Source organism: Bos javanicus, chromosome 12 (genome assembly GCF_032452875.1).
Source record: "Bos javanicus breed banteng chromosome 12, ARS-OSU_banteng_1.0, whole genome shotgun sequence".
NCBI lineage: Eukaryota > Metazoa > Chordata > Mammalia > Artiodactyla > Bovidae > Bos > Bos javanicus.
In genome coordinates this window covers 50,888,853-50,910,004 of record NC_083879.1, presented here as the reverse complement: position 1 = coordinate 50,910,004, position 21,152 = coordinate 50,888,853, and the positions used below count along the sequence as shown (strand labels likewise).

The window sequence follows — 21,152 nt, the reverse complement described above, 5'->3', positions numbered from 1 at the left end:
ACTCATCACTTTGCCATGCATTCACGAGCTACTGTACGTTTTTATGATTCCACAGCTGAGAACTATTTAGGTCTGTCTGCATTTGAGATACTGACCACAGGCCCAAGTAAATGAGACAGTGGCAGAGTCATAACATTTTTAAAGGCCTCCATGGCTTCATAAGACATCCATAAATACCCTTGGGTTGCCATGGAAAGACATTAAGGAAGCCTTCTGAATTGATCTGGGAAAGGAACACTAAATTTGACACATTCAAAAAGCCTTGTTTTTCTTTTTCATTGGAAAGCTTGGACAAGATCCGGGGAAATTTTTAATGAAAACTATCCCTTGGGTCTAAAGAAAGAAAAAGGAAAACCCTAAGGGCCTCACCTGTTGCGTGGCTGGGAGCCTGGCTGCGGAGCCGCGGGGGAATGGCTACGCGGTATGGGGGACGGGGTGGTGGTCTTCACAGAACCAGCTGAGGGAGGGGGGACGCTGGAGGAGGGGTTCCGCATGTAGGCACGGTTTGATGTGGACAACAGCTGAGGTGGGGGGCGACTGAAGTCTTGGACGGAGGAAGAGGCATAGACTCCTGACGGCTGACTGAGCCACGGGGACTGTCGCCAAGAATTGGTTCTTGGGGAATCCAGGTTATCTAGAGATTCACCTCTGAAACACAGAAAGGATTCATCAGTTTATCAGTGGTGGAAATACTAAACAAAAGTAGCTTCAGTATTCATTTATCCCTGATACCTCTGCTTAGTTCATCCTCTCATCTGAATTAATTTCTATCTATATATTTTCCTTGAAGTTGCAAATACCAGGTTTCCACACTTTGTGAACACCATTTTCATAATTCCAATCTAACCATTATCTTATTATAAACAGAGGCTTCATTTTTTTAAAATTCATTATTCAAGGGAGCACTAAGCATGTCATTTAAATGCCTGAATCACACATCAGAACTCCACATCCAGCCTTGCAGCCTACTAGCCATGTGATTTTGTCCACATGCATTCCTTACTCAAGCCACAGCTTCTTTGTGGAAAAGCAGAATTACCATTCCTGCCTCAAGACATTCTTCCCAGATGAAGTGAGATGATGTAGACAAAGTGCCTGCCAAGTGTCTGCCACTAATCAGTGCTCCGTGACAAGTGCCCAATGACATTGGTTCTGCTTCTCTTTCTCTCACAAAATCTTAAGTAAAAGAAACGATGACATCTCTTTCATCCAAAGTAGCCAGCATGCCTAGAAATTAAATATCTGCACCTCAATACAGAAAGGGAAATCATTCCAAAGATGCCTCACACCTTCTCATAATCCCAGGCAGACAAATAGGCTCTTTGTTGACACTGGAACTGCGCTGTCGGATCCAGCTGTTGTCATCATAAAGAGAAGTTCTCTTCCTCATTTCTTGGAGGATTTGCTGTCTCTCCAACTCCGCTCCTGATGGCGCTGGTTCCTTCTTCGAGCTCTTCTGTGATGAGCTACTGTTCCCACTTCGGTCTGCATATCTATTGCTTCCTAAATTAAAAATATCGAAAGCTGCAGGATTAGTGCATTAAAAACAAGGATAGTAATTAAATCTCCAAATACAGTGGAACCAAAAAAAGAATGAGACAGTGGGCACACAGGCTCACATTATCAATTCTCAATGAGACTGCTGCCTCAGAAGATAAAGCAACAGTCTCTCCTGTCCCTGGAAATTCCAATTCCAGTCCCAGAGGCATACCAGGGGGACACTCGAGAAAACTAAGGAGCTGCCTAAAAAGGAGACAACTGGTATTGATTGCAGCAGTATTAAATGACAAACTGCTCATCCACAAAGTTTCTCTTCCATTATTTCCTTCCTTGCTAAATTAAAATCAGTCAAGCATCTGCTCGTTGAATGCTTGCTGTGATAACTCTGCAAGGGAACAGGGCTTTCTATTCTTTCAAAAAATATACACTCACCCTGGGAAGAAAGCCAGACACAAAGGCATATACCTCCAGCTGACAAGGGGCTTCCCTAGTAGCTCAGATGGTAAAGAATCCGCCTGCAATGTGGGAGAACTGGGTTTGATCCCTGGGTTGAAAAGATCTCCTGGAGAAGGGAACGGCTACCCACCCCATTATTCTGGCCTGGAGAACTCCAGGACTATATAGTCCATGGAGTCGCAAAGAGTGGGACACGACTGAGCAACTTTCACTTTCTTTTCTTTCCAGCTGACATGGTGCAAGTCATGGTGTTAAGTCACAGAACAAGTCATGACCAGACCGTAGGAATGACAGCATACTCAATCACTGAAATGGCTTTTGTGAAACTGAAAAATAGCCAAGTAATCCAAATGATGGCTAAGGAATGTTATCAGACTTGTATCTCTTTTAAGAGAACTTACAGAATGGTAGTTTGGATGTTGAATTTACGAATGACAATTAAGTCAGGTTTTATCCTAAAGGTTTTGTCTCCTTAGATTTGCTGATGAATTCCTGACTTGAGTAAAACATCCATAATTTTGAGGGAACTTCCCCGTTTTAATTTGGATTAGGAAATTTCACCTAAGGATTTTTCATTTGCTCTCCAGACTCATGGCTACTGTCTTTCTTTCAAAATTCACTCTGCCATAGTTCATCTTCCAGGAAGCAATGAGCAAGGCCACCAAAAATTTCTTATACACATCTATGTTTACATTGGTACATACACACATCTTTTCAATTTGGTCAGATTTAGAATAAAATGTTTCCTATTTTAAAGATGCCATACTGGAATAACCAAGTTTTCCAACAAAATATTTGATAATGTCTACTGTGTGCTATTCAAGGGAGGAAATATATGTACAAAAATAGCCAGATCAATAATACAAGTCACAAATATTAAGACTATTTCCAAGAGTCACACTTGTTATTACTAACAGGTCATGTGTTTACTTTCAAATGAGAATATGATCACTGTATGTTAAAAATGTTTCATGGCAGATGGAAGTACTTAAACTATTATTTTAATGGTGACCTCAGGGCACAGTTGGGGAGAGGAAACTGGAAATCCAAACAGGTAAGACCAGAGGAACCAGATCAGAAAGCATCTGATAAGTTGGAAAATGAGAGAATAGTTTGGTTATATTTAAGGGACCCTTCTGGAGAAAACAACAAAATAGGCCAAAGAGTTAAACTAGGACCAGATAAGGAAAGGTTCCCTGTGTTAAGGGAAAGGGGGTGATCATGAAACCTACTAGAAACTATAAATTCTACAAGCTTTAACTCAAGGTTTTTGTAAACTAGCTGCCATCAGACCACTGGGGCCTGTGGATATTGTTTGGCTCACAGAGGGTTATACAATTTTTTAAATTCCCGGTCAAACTTCCTTAAAATAAAAATTCAGACTTTTTTTTAATTTCTGTTTTTCAATAGAAAGAGTTGGCAATCCCAAGTCTGTATCTCCCCACAAGGCAGTGACACACTGGAACTGGGGAGTAGTCTTCCACTTAAACGGGCGTGTCCACCGAGTCCACCTCAATCTTCAGCTGGATCTTCAGTCATTTACATAACTGACCAGCACCTCCCTAACTCAAAGCCTGGTATGCAAACTCTGCTTCCAATGGTATTTCTGATTAGTTTTCTTCCCTTAGTTACATAACCTCAGTTATCTATGGTCCAGAAATTCACTTTATACTAAAAATATCAGGTTTCAAATTGCTTTTGCCAAGTTAGTGAAATCATCATTTTGAATTTTTTGCTATCTTGTCGTTTACATGTCCAGTTTCAGGTTTATATACAATTTCCCTGGTCCTCTGCAGAAAACTACTGTCCCAATTCTTTGGCAGCAAAATAAAATCCACTATACCACACGGTATTAGCATCACTTTGCAAATTTTTCACATAATTTCTAAGCTATCTATAATCAGTTTAATCTTGCAGTACTCCTTCTATTATAAAGTCAAGCCAAAATAAGCACAAGATAATTCTGCTCTGATATGTAAATGCTAAAAATCCGTAGTATTTCAAATATGTAATCTTAATGAGCCTGAAATGTCTTGACCTTAAAAATAGTAATCATAGGGTGTGATAGCATAGTTAAGCAATCATGCTGAAGAATTTTGAAAAAAATTCACATTTACCATTTTTATTTGTGGGGAAATCGTCCAATTCAGTAGTAGATCTGGATTTATTCCTAAAACATAGAACACATTACATATATCTCATGAAGAACAGTCTTTTTGTATTTATGAAGTAAAAAAAGATTATATTTAAAGCAGTTGATTTATTTTCCATGCCTGTTGAGAGCCATATTTATTTTCATAAATAAATTTTTCACGTTGGAAAATGAAGGAAATTTTCATGTTGTACAAACTAGCAGAAAACGGTGACTTCTCTAAAGAGAAAAGAGCATGATGCTAGAAACAGACAGAAGCATGTGACAATCCTCTCAGTTTGATGACAATGAAATCCTATGACTTTTTCAAATGACTTGAATACTCTGACCCTCTTCTCTACCAGATATCAATCTTACCAGGCTATATGAAGCATCTATTATCAGACAGCCTAACATCAGACTGAAAATGTTTCCTCCATGCTCCCAAGGGTTAGGAAGTCAACTTAGGGGCCTTAGGGTCCTACTCTGACACAGTAACTCCTCAAATGCCATCCTAGCATTCCAAAGAGGTGCTGGAGCACACTGACATAGGCAACTTCTGAAATGGCCTGATTCTGTGATGGTAAACTTGGGTCTATATATCAATACATGCTCATCTCATTTTCCCTTTCTGGGCACAATTTCAAATATTAGTAATAACAAATAATAATATATAATGTGCATTATCATATATATATATGCACATTTATAACATATTAATATAGCACATAATTACATGCAACACAAAATGTATCATAACTGTTAGCAACATTCATGAATGGTTTCATTTGTATTAACATAGGAGAAAATGCTTTTAATGCATGATGTCTAAGCTATACTCCTTAATGCCTCTAGGGCATGCTTTATCACAACTGCCTATAATATTTCATATTTTCTGGGATTCCTTAAGTTTCCTTTCTCAGCAATCTAATTATTTTCTCAAGGTAATGAGCTACATACATGAGGCTTATTTAAATATATAAGTAAATCATATCTTTAAAAAAAGACAGATACACATTTTAATGATCTAGAGTTATTCAGAAACAATGACTGTAAATAAGGTCATCCATCACTAGAAATTTTTTCTAGCTTAATGTCAGCTCATTACTACTTTTATGTATATTCCTTTTCTTTTCCCTTTCTAGTCTTGAGTCCTGTTCAGTCATCCTGATTGCCTATAGAGATGAGTCTTCCCCTATCTCTAAGATAAACTTGCTAAAGAAATTTTAGCTGCAAAAACACAAATTAATAGTCATATAATGGATAAATACAGACTTTTCAGAAGTCCTAAGTGATTTCGAGTGCAAAGCATTTTTAAAATTACTTTAAAATGTCAAATTTAATATTTTAGGAAATGTATAACTTTTCAGGTATCTGAAATCCGATCTTCATTCCCTGAAACTGACCAGTAGTTCTCATCAAACAAAGAAAAAGTCTTCAAGGTTCATTTCAGATGTCTGAATGGAACGTTCAGTAAACTCAAACTATTGCTTATAACTCCTTTAAAATAAAGCTTCAGGTAGATTGCAAAAACAAACACACTTTTTCTGTGTCCCTTCCACTAGCATTGTGGCTCCTCCCACAAAGAGGTAGGGTTCTTCTCTTCTCCGTGAACTTGGGCTGGGCTTGTGACTTTAGGTAACAAAATGTGGCAGAGCAATGGTGTGCCAGGTCAGATCTTAGACTACAAACTGCCTTGCATACTTCCTCTCTTTAATTCTCTCTCTTTTCTTTGTCTAGCCACATGTGGAGGAGACTGCACTGGCTTGCTGGATGTTGAAAGACATATGGCCCAGTTGCTCTCATTGCCCCTGCTGACAGCCAGTCAACTCCCAAAGCAGAATTGCTTAGTAAACTGGTGGTAGATACACTAAGAATCCAGTCAACTAAAAGAACCAGCGACTAAGTCTAGTCCAAAATGCTGACCACAAAATCATAATCACGTCATTAAGTTCAGCGGTAGTTGGTTACACAGCAAAAGCCAATTGATACAAAGATCAATCAGCAGAATATCTCTGTATCCCATAAAAGAGCAAGTGTTAACTCAGTCCTACAAAACCTTACACAAGCCCTCAGATATTCATCTGAAGTCAATTACTCCCACCAAATTATAATTGAAGTTCTACACACCTGTCACTAGGAAGCAACCCTGAAGATTCTTCTTCTCTCTTTGGTATGTCATAGGAATCAATAGGCCTAAAAGATGGAAAAGGAGTTTATGGTTCAAAATGTTAGAATTTAATGCCTTCTCAGAGTTTAAGAAATGAATATCAAAATAATGTTATTATAGCCTCTTTCTCAGAATAGACCATTCTCAGAATGGTCTCTGAGTTGAAAACTAAACAAACAGAAGTATTTTAATCCATCTCTACAAAAAACAGAGACCCACTACCATCAATAGACATTTGCAATTCATTCATCCTGCAAACATACACTGATTGCCTGCTATGTTTCAGTACTATTCCAGGACTGGGCTGGTAAACAAAACACACTTATGGCCTCTTAATACATTTTAGTGGGATAGGCAGGTTAACAGATGAGTAAATAAATGCATAATGTAAAGCAGGCAAGTGCATAACTGGAGAGACGGGGTGAGGGAAGAGGCTTGTATGTCAGGTGAGGTATTCTCCAAAGCCTGACAAGGTGACATAGGAGTAGAGACTTAAAGAAAATGACTGAGCTACACAAGCATGTAAGGGAAGCCTTCTCCAGATACAGGGACTAGAAAATGTGAAAGTCTCAGGGCAGAATAAATAGGACATTTTTATGGAGGGAAAAGGAGGCCAGTGTGACTGCAAGTGACCAAGTGAGGTGAAGAGTGGTCAGAAGCTGGGTAGACCAGAAAGCCAAGATGCAGCTCACCCAAGCTACCTGGGCTTTGGTAAGGACTTTGGATGATGTTGTAATATGGCAGGGAGCAACAGGAGAACTCGGAGCAGGAAGTCAGGTGACAAGCTCAGACTGACGATGGAAAGGGTTCACTCTGCATGGGTTCCCCTGCATAGAGGATGGACGGTGGGGAGCAAGAGGACCAAGTAGGTGCCTCTGAAGTAGGGAATGGATATGGCTGTATCCGTTCAACTAAGCCAAGACAATTGAAAAACCACACGTGCCCTCTGGCCGTGGAGACAGACCTTCTGTACTGGTATATTTTGATGGAAGTTTCCCTCTCTTTCTCTGCCTGGTGCTTCTGCTCTTCCACTTCACGCCGCTTCTGTTGCTGCTCTTCCTGATACTGCTGCTCCTTCAACTTCCTCTCTCTCTCAAGAGTGAGTTGTTCCTGCAGCTTCTTCCTTTGGTCCTCATTCGCATCTTCCTCCTGCTGCTGGTGCCTCATCTTTTCCTCTGCCCGGGTTCCTTCCTTGTCAGGAGACTTGGACTCCTCACCCCTGGTGGCCAGGGCAGGCTCCCGGGCCGTCAGAGAAATGCTGTTTGAGTTCAGGACCATCAGTTCCTACATGACCAGGGAGAAGAGAAACCCGTCTAAATCTGTGCATTTCTATCATTCCACAAAGACATGTCTATATTCAGTTTTAAATGATACTTATTGTAGTTGGCCCAGAATTCCACTTGAAATAATATATATAGTTTTAGAGCTCATTTACATTGATGTATGGAAGAAACCAAGACCAATAATATGCTCTAATTAAAAATGCTCTAAAAAGATTAAAAAAAAAAAAAAACAGTTTTATCACAGACAAAATCACATGTGGGGAGTGGAACTGTAACACAGAAGAGGAAGACGCACTTAAAGCCTACTGATAGGATTGCTTAGTGACATAGCAGAGCAACTAGAAGAAAGGCTGAAACATCAAAGCAAAATTGTGGAAACTACAGCCTGGTACATTGAGAGAGCAACATAAGTGAAAGTGTGACCAAAGCCATGTGAAACGGGGTAGTTCCATTTTACAGCCACTTTCAGCAACAAGGTAGGGAAGAAAGAAGATGACATGATCCAATACTACCTCATTCAAGTACTTGGAATTCTCTCTCTCAGCCTCCTGCTTAGCCCTCTGCCACTCTTCCCTCAGTTTTTCCTGTTCTCGTTGATATTTTTCCTATAAGATGAGATGTCATATTAATTAATTAATATGCTAATGATATTAAACAATCCCTTATTTGGATTTTGGCCGGTTCTACCATCTACCTCCATATTTAAAGACAGAGACACTGATTTAACCAATCAGATTTGCATCACTAACATAGAAAATAGCTCATATTGAGCTAAAATGCAGATAGGAAGAGTAGACATGGAGAACCGAACCCATAACCACCTTTTCCCATGGCTGTAATTCATGGAATCCCCCAGCTAACTGGAAGGGGCACTGAATTACTCTGCAATAGACCGAGCGTACAGTGTATGTGGGTTCAGTTCAGTCCAGTCGCTCAGTCGTGTCCAGCTCTTTGTGACCCCATGAATCGCAGCACGCCAGGCCTCCCTGTCCATCACCAACTCCCGGAGTTCACTCAGACTCATGTCCATCGAGTCAGTGATGCCATCCAGCCATCTCATCCTCCATCGTCCCCTTCTCCTCTTGCCCCCAATCCCTCCCAGCATCAGAGTCTTTTCCAATGAGTCAACTCTTCGCATGAGGTGGCCAAAGTACTGGAGTTTCAGCTTCAGCATCATTCCTTCCAAAGAAATCCCAGGGCTGGTCTCCTTCAGAATGGACTGGTTGGATCTCCTTGCAGTCCAAGGGACTCTCAAGAGTCTTCTCAAGTGTATGTGGGTAGGTCCTTACAAATCTATAGACCTCTCATGAATAAGAAAAGCCACAAAATGATGGTGCTACACTATCTAAAAATATTTGCTGTTGTTCAATCCCTAAGTCATGTTTGACTCTTTGCAACCCCACAGACAGGGGTCTCCAGGCTCCTCTGTCCTCTACTATCTCCCAGAGTTTGCTGAAGTTCATGTTCATTAAGTTTGTAATGTTATATAACCATCCCATCCTCTGCCACCCACTTCACTTTTTGCCTGCAGTCTTTCCCAGCATCAAGGTCTTTTCCAATGAGTAAGCTCTTTGCATTAGATGGCCAAAGTATTGGAACTTCAGCTTCAGCATCAGTTCTTCCAACGGATATTCAGGGTTGATTTCCTTTAGGATTGTCTGGTTTGATCTCCTTGCAGTACAAAAGTTTCTCAAGAGTCTTCTGCAGTACCACAATTCAAAGCATCAGTTCTTTGGTGCTCAGCCTTCTTTATGTTCCAACTTTCACATCCGTACATGACTACTGGAAAAACCATAGCTTTGACCATACAGACCTTTGTCAGCAAAGTGATGTCTCTGCTTTGTAATATGCTGCCTAGGTTTGTCAGAGCCTTTCTTCCAAGGAGCAAGCAACTTTTAATTTCATGGCTGCAGTCACCATCCACAGTGATTTTGGAGCCCAAGAAAATAGAATCTGTCTCTCGTGGTGGTGGTGGTTTAGTCACTAACTCGTGTCCATCCAACTCTAGAGACCCCATGGGCTACAGCCTGCCTACCAGGCTCTTCTGTCCATGCGAGTCTTCTGACAAGAATACTGGAGTGGGTTGCCATTTCCTTCTCCAGGGGATCTGACTGATCCAGAAATTGAACCTGGGCCTCCTGCATTGCAGGCAGGTTCCTTACTGACTGAGCTATAAGGGAAGACCCCTTCGAGGGAAGTCACTGCTTCCACTTTTTCCCCTTCTATTTGCCATGAAGTGATGGAACTGCATGCCATGATCTTAGTTTTTTAAATGCTGAGTTTCAAGCCAGCTTTTTCACTGTCCTCTTTCATTTTCATCAAGAGGCTTTTTTGTTCCTTTTCACTTTCTGCCATTAGAGTAGTATCATCTGCATATCTGAGGTTACTAATATTTCTTCTGGCAATCTTGATTCCAACTTGTGATTTATCCAGCCCAGCATTTCGCATGATATACTCTACTTATAAATGAAATAAGAAGGGTGACAATATATAGCCTTTTTGTACTCCTTTCCCAATTTTGAATCAGTCCGTTGTTCCATGTATGGTTCTAAATGTTGCTTCTTGGTTTGCATACAGGTTTCTCAGAAGACAGGTATGGTGGTTTGGTATTCCCATCTCTTTAAGAATTTTCCACAGTTTGTTGTGATCCATGCGGTCAAAGGCTTTCGTATAGTCAATGAAGCAGTAGATGTTTTTGTGGGACTCCCTTGCTTTCTCCATGATCCAATGAATGTTGGCAATTTGATCTCTGGTTCCTCTGCCTCTTCGAAACTGAGCTTGTACATTGGGAAGTTCTGGATTCACATACTGCTGAAGCCTATCTTGATGGATTTTGAGCATAACCTTGCTAGAATGTCAAATAAGCACAACTGTACAGCAGTTTGAACATTCTTTGGCATTGCCCTTATTTGAGATTGGAATGAAAACTGATCTTTTCCAGTCCTGTGGTGCTGCTGAATTTTCCAAATTTGCTGGCATACTGACTGCAGCACTTTTACAGCATCATCTTTTAGGATTTGAAATAGCTCAGCTGGAATTCTGTCACCTCCACTAGCTTTGCTTGTAGTAATGTTTCCTAAGGCCCACCTAACTTCACACTCTAGAACGTCTGGCTCTAGGTGAGTAACCACACCATCATGGTCATCTGGTCATTAAGATCTTTTTTGTATAGTTCTGTTCTACTTCTGTTAGGTCCATACTGTTTCTGTCCTTTAATGTGCCCATCTTTGCATGAAATGTTCCCTTGGTATCTTCAATTTTCTTGAAAAGATCTCGTCTTTCCCATTCTATTGTTTCCTCTATTTCTCTGCATTGTTCACTAATGAAGGCCTTCTTATCTCTCCCTGCTATTCTCTGGAACTCTGCATTCAGTTGGATGTATCTTTCCCTTTCTCCCTTGCCTTTCACTTCTCTTCTTTTCTCAGCTATTTGTGAAGTCTCCTCAGACAACCTGTTTGCCTTCTTACATTTCTTTTTCTTTGGGATGGTTTTGGTCACTGCCTCCTCCACAATGTTATGAACCTCTGTCCATAGTTCTTCAGGCACTCTGTCTGTCAGATCTAATCCCTTGAATCTATTTGTCACCTCCACTATATCATCTTAAGAGATTTGATTTAGGTCATACCTGAATGGCCCGGTGGTTTTCCCTACTTTCTTCAACTTAAGTCTGAATTTTGCAATAAAGAGCTCATGATCTGTGAGCCACACTCAGCTCCCGGTCTTGTTTTTGCTGACTATATAGAGATTCTCCATCTTTGGCTGCAAAGAATATAATCAATCTGATTTCAGTATTAAAGAACTGGTGATGTCCATGTGTAGAGTCATCTCTTGGTTTGTTGGAAGAGGGTGTTTGCATGACCAGTGTGTTCTCTTGACAAAACTCTGTAATCCTTTGCTCTGTTTCATTTTGTACTCCAAACTTGCCTGTTACTCCAGGTATCTCTTGACTTCCTACTTTTGCATTACAATCCCCTATGATGAAAAGGACATCTGTTTTTTGTGTTAGTTGTAAAAGGTCTTGTAGGTCTTCATAGAAATGTTCACCTTCAGCTTCTTTGGCCTCAATGGTTGGGGCACAGACTTGGAATACTATAATGTTGAATGGTGTGCCTTAGAGACGAATCATGATCATTCTGTCATTTTTGAGGTTGCCTCCAAGCACTGCATTTCAGACTCTTTTGTTGACTATGAGAGCTACTCCATTTCTTCTAAGGGATTCTTGCCCACAGTAGTAGATATAATGCTCATCTCAATTAAATTCACCCATTCCCATCCATTTCAGTTCGCTGATTCTTAAGATGTCGAAGTTCACTCTTACCATCTCTTACTTGACCACATCCAACTTAATTTGATCCATGAATATAACATTCCAGGTTCCTATGCAATATTGTTCTTTACAGCATTGGACTTTACTTTCACCACCAAACATATCCACGACTGAGCACTGCTTCTGCTTTGGCCCAGCCACATCATTCTTTCCAGAGCTATTAGTAATTGTCCTCAGCTCTTCCCCAGTAGCGTATTGAACACCTTCCAACCTGGGGGGCTCATCTTCTGCCATCATATCTTTTTGCCTTTTCATACTGTCCATGAGGTTCTCCAGGCAAGAACAGTGCAGTGGGTTGCTATTTTCTTCTCCAGTGGACCAGATTTTGTCAGAACTCTTCACTGTGACCCATCTGCCTTGGGTGGCCCTACGCAGCATGGCTCATAGCTTCATTGAGTTATGCAAGCCCCTTCGGGCACGGTGATCCATGAAGGTGGCTAAAAATATACCCAGGGACTAATAAATAATTTAAAAAGGATGACACTAGAAATTTTCAAAAACAGAAAAGTATTTCATACAAAACATGCTACATATCAAAGCATTTGTTAATCATGTGGTTATTGGCTTTTCATTTTTCAAGTTGCTTCTTAATACCAGTTGACACTGAGCAGGAGAAGCTCTTAGAGCAAATATAGCTTCTGCTGATCCACTCTACTTTGCTCTACCTGCAGCAGTCGGTCTTGCTCCTTCTGCCATCTCTCCTGCCGCTTCCGTTCCTCCTCTGGATCCCAGGCCCAGCGACTTGGGGCACTGATGGTTGGGACTGGAAGCTGCCAGGTTATAAGAGAAGAGGGGCAAACCAAGAAGAATATGTTACTTCATGAAGTCATCTACTGAAGTACTTTTGCATACATGAATTATTCAGATCACCCTTGACCTATGCTGTACCAAAGGAGAATGGGCTTTATATTTCAAAGTAGGTCTCGTAACACAAATGGAACTCACCTAAGAAACAGAAAGAGATTCACAAATATAGACAACAGACTCCTGGCTGCCAACGGGGAGGGGGGCAGGGGAATGGGTGAGTACTGGATTGAGAGTTTGGGATTAGAAGATGCAAAGTGTTTTATATAGAATGGATAAATGACAAGGTCTCATTATATAGCACAGAGAACTATATTCAATATCCTGTAATAAATTATAATGGACAAAATTTTAAAAAGAACGTATATACATATAACTGAATCACTTTGCTGTACACCGGAAATGAACACAATATTATAAGTCAACTATACTTCAATTACGGAGAAGGCAATGGCACCCCACTCCAGTACTCTTGCCTGGAAAATCCCATGGACAGAGGAGCCTGGTGGCCTGCAGTCCATGGGGTCACTAAGAGTCAGACATGACTGAGCGACTTCACTTTCACTTTTTACTTTCATGCATTGGAGGAGGAAATGGCAACCCACTCCAGTGTTCTTGCCTGGAGAATCCCAGGGACTGGGGAGCCTAGTGGGCTGCCGTCTATGGAGTCGCACAGAGTCTGATATGACTGAAGCGACTTAGCAGCAGCAGCGTACTTCAATTAAAAAAAGGTCTCTTCATGTTGGAAAGGTCATTCCTGGATAAACTCTCATGCAGCTTAAAGTAACAATAAGTGATACTACTGTGCACTACTAGTTCAGCCCCACCCAAGCCTCCTAGTTTATTCCAAAACCAAACGAAGACTACTTACATCAGGAACCACAGAATCGGAGCTTCCTATGTTACAGCATGTGGGCAAGGAAAGAATAAAAAAACAATATAAGTCTTCGTTTCTATGAAATAATTCCCTTCAGAAAACTGTATCACTAAGCTGGTTCTATGCCAGTATACTAAGTGACATCAGTTGTTTTCAAACAACAGTAAGCTTCTCTCTTTAGTTCCATCTGCTTGTCACTTATCTTCAGAATTCAAAGCCAGTGAAAAAGATCAACAGTGAATGCCCAAGTTACAGCCCAGCTCGAGGTGCTAGGGCAAAGATACAGGTATATTTCTAAGGGGTTCAGGGTCCTTTTATTAATAGGGTGAATAATATTCTCATAGCCTAATAGAAAAAAATTGAATTTCAAATATTACAACATCTATAGAACCCAATTTTTTTACTCGTTGCTATTCAATTACACTGTGACAGGTGTAAGTCACATTTTTCAGGGCTTATTGCCAAGGAGCTACTTTTCTGAAATAAGTCACCAACAAACATGTTCATGAAATATTTCCCTTTCCTTGCCTATTATTTGAAACACAAAGATTCAGACTTCACGTGTAAACTTATGGGCAGAAGGTCATTCTTTTTATTCTTAGGGGGCCTACATAACTGTGTTTGCCTGAATATAATACAATGATTATAAACATGTAAGCAAATTTCATAAAATACATTCTCGTACTGTATTTTTTCATTTTTCCTGAAACCTCAGCTGTCAGATTATTCACTTACACAACGAAATTTTTCAGAAAACTGCTTTGAGATTTAGGAAAATATTCTTTCCCTAAAATAGTCTGTTGAGGAAAAGGGAGTGAAAATTACCATGGAGAAAGAAAAGGAATTGCTTCATTTTAGCCAATTTGAACTAGAAGTATCATATGGTTTCAATTAAATTACCACGGAAAAATCAGAGTTGAACAAAAAATGTCAAACCCACCAAGGATACTGACACAAATAGACCCTTGTACGTGCACAGCTGGTAAGCTAGTTCTATTTAAGGTTGAAAAGAGATCTTAATTCATCAAAAGTGCCTACGAGGAGATTAACACAAAATACACAGATCCAGTAAGTATCATGTTATAAGGCAAGTTTGTAAATATTATGGATAATCTTAAAAGTAAGAAACAATGACATTTTAGACACCAACAGCACACTCCCTACTGGCTGCGCCATTGCATCTCAAATGTTGGATATTACTTTTAAGTTCTTGATTGCAAAACAGAGAGTTCAAACTGCATCCATGAGACAGAGCATGAGACAAAGGTGAACGGGGAGGAAAAGCCACATGCAAAGCACCCTGTGAAGCAGCACTGCCCGACTACACCAACACAGGGCATGTCAAAGCACACTCGCTGACAGGTGTGTCCGAAATTTACTTTAATTTACTTCAAAGTCAACATAGCAGTCCTAGTAACAGTCCAAAGTCATCATCCTCACAGCACTCAATGATTCTGCTCTTTATTCAGAGCATTTTCCATAGCCCAAAATTTGATTTTTTAGGAGTTGGCCAATTGCATGTTGGTGTAATCTAATAGTATGCAATTTGTAGGAAGCAGTAAAGCATACATGAAATTTCTCATTTCTCACTGTCACCCAGTGGCAAGAACTGTGTGTTTAAACAGCATCTCAAATTTTTTTTATTAAAAAAAAAAACAAAAAACAAACTTCAGAGGTATACAAAGGACACGCAAAGACCCATTACCACAGAGGTAGACCCATGAACTGTAAGAAAAGCCTGATGACCCTAGGGAAAGAATGGAAATGGGTTACGTTGCTTGGTCATAATGATGGCCAAATTGAAGAGGCTCAGTGCCGAGCACCACAGACTATCAGGAGAGAGTGGAGAGTGGGAACAATTCCATGAAAGTACATGAATTGTTAGCTTGGCAGTTTACCTTGTTCAAAAAACTGTGATCGCCTTTTTAAGTTTTTCAAAGAAATAGGTTCAGAGGCTAGTTGAAAAATACAAAAAAACAAAAAAGTATATCAATATCATGTCATTCATTTTAATCTCTCACCACTGGAAAACTAAATGATACTTGATACATTTTTCCAACCTGTAGCAATATTATTTTTCAAGTGACAAAACTGATAGCCATAGAAGATAGGGGTTATTTCAATGCACAGACACACATAGTTTTAGTAGTCTATAACTACGTTCAAATTAGTAACAGGAACTAATATTTTGATTAATAAATTTTAGCAGCTAGCATCATAGTTTCATAGAAGCCGAAGTACTATCTTCCACGCCAGATCACACAGCTTTAGGGAAATGGAAATTAAATTTTTTTGCTTAGGCTAATCAATTCAAATTCTCAAGTACAAGGAGAATTGCTTGTAACTAAGAGTTTCATAATACACAGAAGTTTTAAAAAAGGAACTTAAAAAAATGGGGAGAACAAGAAAATAAAAAATATCCAGAGAACAAATTTTTTTAAAGCTACAATTAAAACATTCTTCTTAACTAGGCTTCCCTGGTGTCTCAGACGGTAAAGAATCTGCCTGCAGAGCGGGATACCTGGGTTCGATCCCTGGGTCAAGATCTCCTGGAGAAGGGAATGGAAGCCCACTCCAGTATTCTTGCCAGGAGAATTCTATGGACAGAGAAGCCTGGTGGGCTAAGTTCATGGGGTGGCAAAGAGTCGGACACAACTGAGCAATAGACACTAACTATTTTGCTCTAGTTTCCAAGATCTTATAGCCATTAACTTTAAAAAGGAAAAAAGCAAATGCAGTCACTTCCAGCTATCATAAATTAAATACAAAGATAAATAATCAATAAAGGAAGGGAAATTTATAAACTTGGTTTGACTTTGACATCAGATATTATGAATTGACGAATGCAGACTCAAAATCACCAAACCCCTGAGAAAACCCAGCCCTGTGCCTGGCAGTCTAGTTTCATGTTAAGAGAAGCTTTGACTTCTTTGGGTTTCTCCCTGCCTACAGACCTGTCTATGGACCAGATCCTTCTTATTTACTTTGTCTGCCTAAGCCACAGCACACAGAATGGGGCGGCTCAGTTATTTGCAGATGGACAGAAGGAAAGGAGCGGTAACTCCATACTACAAAGTTTCCCTAGATGCTATATGTCTGCTTTTTCATTACAAATGGGTATATTTTTTCCTAACAATCTTTATTGCCACTGGCATTTCCCTATTACTAGGTGCTTCCAAGCTTGACCCCTTGACAACAATTAAGGGGGAAAGGAAACCTCAAGCATTGTTTCATATTTATCTAAGACTCCCCTTGCCAGCACACCATAGCAAGAAGGTTGATGGCCTCCAGAAAACCAGTCTTTCTTATTTGGATTAGACACATAGGCGCTCAGAGCTCCTGCAGAGGCTGCCAAAGCTTTGTTTGCAGTTCCTGGACTAGTCAACATTGGAACTGAACGCCCTTCCACCTGGCTGCAATTGGATCTGTATGCTAACCTTTGAGTTTCAACTTGCACTGGATCAGTTTTGCTTTCACTCACAGATATTAATTTTTATAATAGCAGGACTTGAGTGTAGTGACTTTTCCTATATTTTAAATGTAAGTTATAATGGTAATGTTTACCTTTTGATTCAAAAGTACTGCTTTCATCACAAATTCCATTGATTTCTTTTGATTCAGTATTCTAGAAAGGATAAAAATGGCAGTTAACATTCTCTCCAGTTGGACACTGGGCTTAAATAATCCGTTTCTCATCAGTAAACATATCTGCTAACAAGATGAGCTTTTCAGGATATTAATATATTCCTTATAGCCTTTTACATATAATAGAAATGTAATTTTTTCATTGTTTTTTTAGGAGCTGTGGAAAATTAATGACTAACTGCAAGCATGAATGGCTTTCAGTTTGACCCGTCATTAATTTTCCAAGAAACATGATGGGCTAAATAACCATTTGTCTATTTGCTTTATTTTTGTAAATAAGCAACAAAGTCATATAGAACCCTCTAACATTTAAACCTTTTTTATACAAGGTTGCAAAATCTCCTTATTAGACCAAAGAAAGCATCTTGGGATGACAACAATTATATCTAGGGAGTCAATGTAAACACATTTATTTGAAAATGTAAATTTAAATATTACTTTGATACTTAGAAAAATGCTTACATTCTAATTAATCAATTTTAATCAATTAAGGTAACTGCACATCTCTTAACTACATATGTAATTCTACCCATCAAATTCACCCACACAAGAACTAAAACTGCTTCATGAGGTTTTTAAATTGCACACAATTACTACACTTATTTTACCAGTAAAGACTAAGGAAAGCATAGAAAAGTTATAGCCTATAATTCTACATAATTAACTTCTTCACATTCACAACGATCTGAGAGATGGGTATAATGATGAACGGTTGGTAAGAAACACCTACAAAAGATCACTGTGGGATCTTTAGATTATTTTCACTATATAACTCACTATTACTTATTATTATTCATGAGTAATGCCTTATGATTTTCAAAGATATATTTTACTCTCATTACTATAAATTACCTTATTAATTATCTATGTTTTTAAAATAGCATCAAAATTGTTCAAAGAAAGTGAACTCCTCCCCCACCTCCAACACATTTCCTATAGTTGCTTTGCTCTACCCAATACTAACACTTCTCAAAATACTTACAGAACTCTGAAGGCTTTCTGAGAAATCGGTTGTTACTGACAGATTTGAAGCTTTGTCTGAGCTGTAAATTCCGGAAGTGGCATCAATCCACTTTGTTTCAGGTGAACCTATAATTTTGGTAGCCATACTGGTGAGATTGAGGGTTTTATGCCGTGTAAATGGCAGGGAAGCCTGGTCTTTGCCCCAATCTGATTGTCACATGAAGATCAAGAAATGAGTACACATAAATGTAGAAGTGGAGAGAACAAGGTTACTGAAATGTACACATAAAACATACACACACACACGACAAATAAATCAGACAGTATGTGAAAGAAATGAAGAGGTTGAGGCCTTTTACTACCAGATAGCCTTCCAAAACTAGAGGGTTAGAGCATGTTAATAATGAAAAGACTGGCAAATTTGCTGAATCTTTCTGTAAACCAGAACTGGATATTATATTTTGATATCCTAAGTTGGTAGGTCTGGGAAAGCTTAATGCCCTTCCTCATCTAACCTCGACAATTAAGAAACACAATGATGAAATGTACACAGAAAGTTCCTTGAGAGTCAACAACTGGGATACAGACCTACTATGTTCTTTCTTATACCAGTTACAGTCAGGATTCTGTAGAGGAAGTGAAACCACAGTGTAATTCTTAATATTCAACATCAGCATATAACTCCCAAATGCAGACACAAGTACAAGAGCCTTCAGTTGCTATCTGCATTCAAAGCCAGTTCAGCACATCAATTAGTCAATAAATCATGTAGAATTCAGTAAATTTGCTAGTGAAAAGTTTTCAGACAGAACATCCAAAGAAATATCATTCAAGACGTTTCAACATAACCACAAACATCTTTCAGCCAAAAAACAAAAAAGTGAAATGGAGAGAGAAAAAAAATGTTATTGAAGCAAGCTGTTATAACCACTTGCCAAAGACCAGCTCCCAGTTTAGAAAGCCAAACACAGTGGGATAACCAACTCACCAGACTTTCCATAGCGCCTGATATCCATAACTAGGCTCCCAGTTTCCTGGGCCTTAGCCATGGTTTCCTCCCACTCTTTTGTGTCCTTATATGAAAACCTGGTGTTGTTGATAGCAATAATTTCATCATCTACCTGTAGCTGAGAAAATTCAGCTGGGCTACCTAAATAAAGCAAAATAAATGAAACCACCAATGAAAAATAAAAACCTGTTCTACTAGTCACTGCTCATTTAAATTAAGGAAAATAATGACTTCTTAACCTCATCTAAGCATTTCTCATATCTTTTCAGTTGCAGAAGTGACACAAAATTTCTTAAAGTTATCAAATATTTGAGTAGCTACAAAATTACAAGGCAACCAAAGGCATTTTTTTATTCTATGGTATGTATCTTTCTTAGCATTTAAAGGAGAGATGATAAAGTCATCTGTTCAATAAAATTGCTTTATTAACCTAAGAAGAAAAATTTTAATTATGTTTAAATTAAAAACATAAAGTATATATTGTACTTCAGCTGAGCTTCCAAAGCCAGATGCACTCTGGAATGGAGAGGAAAAAAAAAAAAAGGTCACTTAAAATGGCTTAAAATTACTATCTATCATTATCTAATTAAATCAGCCTTGAAATCTCAAAGAAATAACCAGAGTGAGTATGCATTTTTATATAGCTAAAACATGTAAATGAGGAACTCCTCATATATATAATAGCTTTAATTTTAATTTCAGGTCTTGTAATATTTTGCTAAGAGTTCCTAGACCTAATTTGGAATAATCCTGGGTGGAGGAGGGGCAATCCTTTTTGTAAAAGTCCTGAAGCATCCTCCAGGGTCCACGGGCAACAGATCCATTAGATGCTCAGAAAATACTGATGATATATAATACCTATGTATCCACCACAAACACAAGGACAGTTCTTTCTGGATCTTCAGTTTAGTAGTTTGCTAGTATTTCCAAATATTAAGTCTAAAATTTTGATAAATGAATTCTGTAACACTCACAAAATTACGACTCTTCAAAACTAAAATTAACTAGGCAAGATCAAACAATATGTAATTCATAACCCCATTAGTCTCCAGGAAGAAGACATATCTCTTCACTTTACTGCTGCATTTTTCACATGTGTTTTCTCCTCCTCTTTCAAATAAGCAAATTTCTGGGCAGGGGGAGAGGGTGGGAGGGGGACCTTGAACAGCAAAAGACAACAAATGAGAAAAAACTAGAGTAGAGCAAAATCTATGATTTACCTGCTTCAACTGATGCTACGAAGATCCTGGAAAAAGCCCATTTTACTGTAAACCCAAAGTCAAGACTGCTCCCAGGCGTCTGGTTTATGCTGATTCTCATATCACTGAACTGATCCTGAAAACAAACATGAAACGGTGGGATCAAGTGTCCCTGGCACCCACATGGAGGAAAGTCTATCTGCCAAAGGAGGGAGGCTGCGTGCAGGGCACGCTGGAATTATCTCATGATAAACCAGCAACACCATTCTTCTCCCCCTTGGGTTTGGTACAACTTTCATTTATATATTTCTCAGTTTATTTTCTGCTAAGATAAGGGACATCTTCATATCTGTGGCTATTGTTCTTTGGATGAATACTATAAATCAGTTGATTTATACTGATAAAGCTTAGGCTTTTGCTCATCATATGCTTAAGCCTCAGTTATAGACCATTTGCTGTTACCCAGGAATGGGTTTGACTGAGAAGATATGGCATATATATACATATACATATATATACACTACACACACACACACACACACACACACACACACACACATATATACACACAATGGAATATTATTCAGCCATGAGGAAAAGGATATCCTGCCATCTGGACATTATGCTAAAGTGAGGTAAGTCAGACGAAGAAAGACAAGTACATGTAATATCACTTATATGTCGAATCTCAAAGCCAAGCTCATAAAACAGGGAGTAAAGTGGTGGTTGCAAGGGGATGGGGGTGAGAGGAAAGAACAGATGGTGTTTAAGGGTACAAACTTGTAATG

At 39.1% G+C, this 21,152-nt stretch overlaps 1 protein-coding gene across 18 annotated transcripts in view; it reads right to left on the bottom strand.

The window, feature by feature from the left end:
• LMO7 (LIM domain 7) overlaps positions 1–21,152 on the bottom strand; it is a 218,547-nt gene that overhangs the window by 4,857 nt on the left and 192,538 nt on the right. For 6 of the 18 annotated variants that reach the window (XM_061435103.1, XM_061435104.1, XM_061435120.1 and 3 more), the window contains 14 exons: positions 20,386–20,500; positions 19,145–19,306; positions 18,176–18,363; positions 17,113–17,173; positions 15,447–15,503; positions 15,254–15,295; positions 13,543–13,568; positions 12,533–12,637; positions 8,053–8,145; positions 7,222–7,541; positions 6,218–6,283; positions 4,074–4,126; positions 1,290–1,503; positions 370–648 (listed from right to left, as the gene is read on the bottom strand). In XM_061435103.1, the coding sequence (XP_061291087.1) occupies positions 370–648; positions 1,290–1,503; positions 4,074–4,126; positions 6,218–6,283; positions 7,222–7,541; positions 8,053–8,145; positions 12,533–12,637; positions 13,543–13,568; positions 15,254–15,295; positions 15,447–15,503; positions 17,113–17,173; positions 18,176–18,363; positions 19,145–19,306; positions 20,386–20,500 (1,781 nt within the window). The remainder of the gene's footprint in view (positions 1–369; positions 649–1,289; positions 1,504–4,073; positions 4,127–6,217; positions 6,284–7,221; positions 7,542–8,052; positions 8,146–12,532; positions 12,638–13,542; positions 13,569–15,253; positions 15,296–15,446; positions 15,504–17,112; positions 17,174–18,175; positions 18,364–19,144; positions 19,307–20,385; positions 20,501–21,152) is intronic. The other 12 variants (XM_061435119.1, XM_061435106.1, XM_061435101.1 and 9 more) reach the window with 6 other exon arrangements.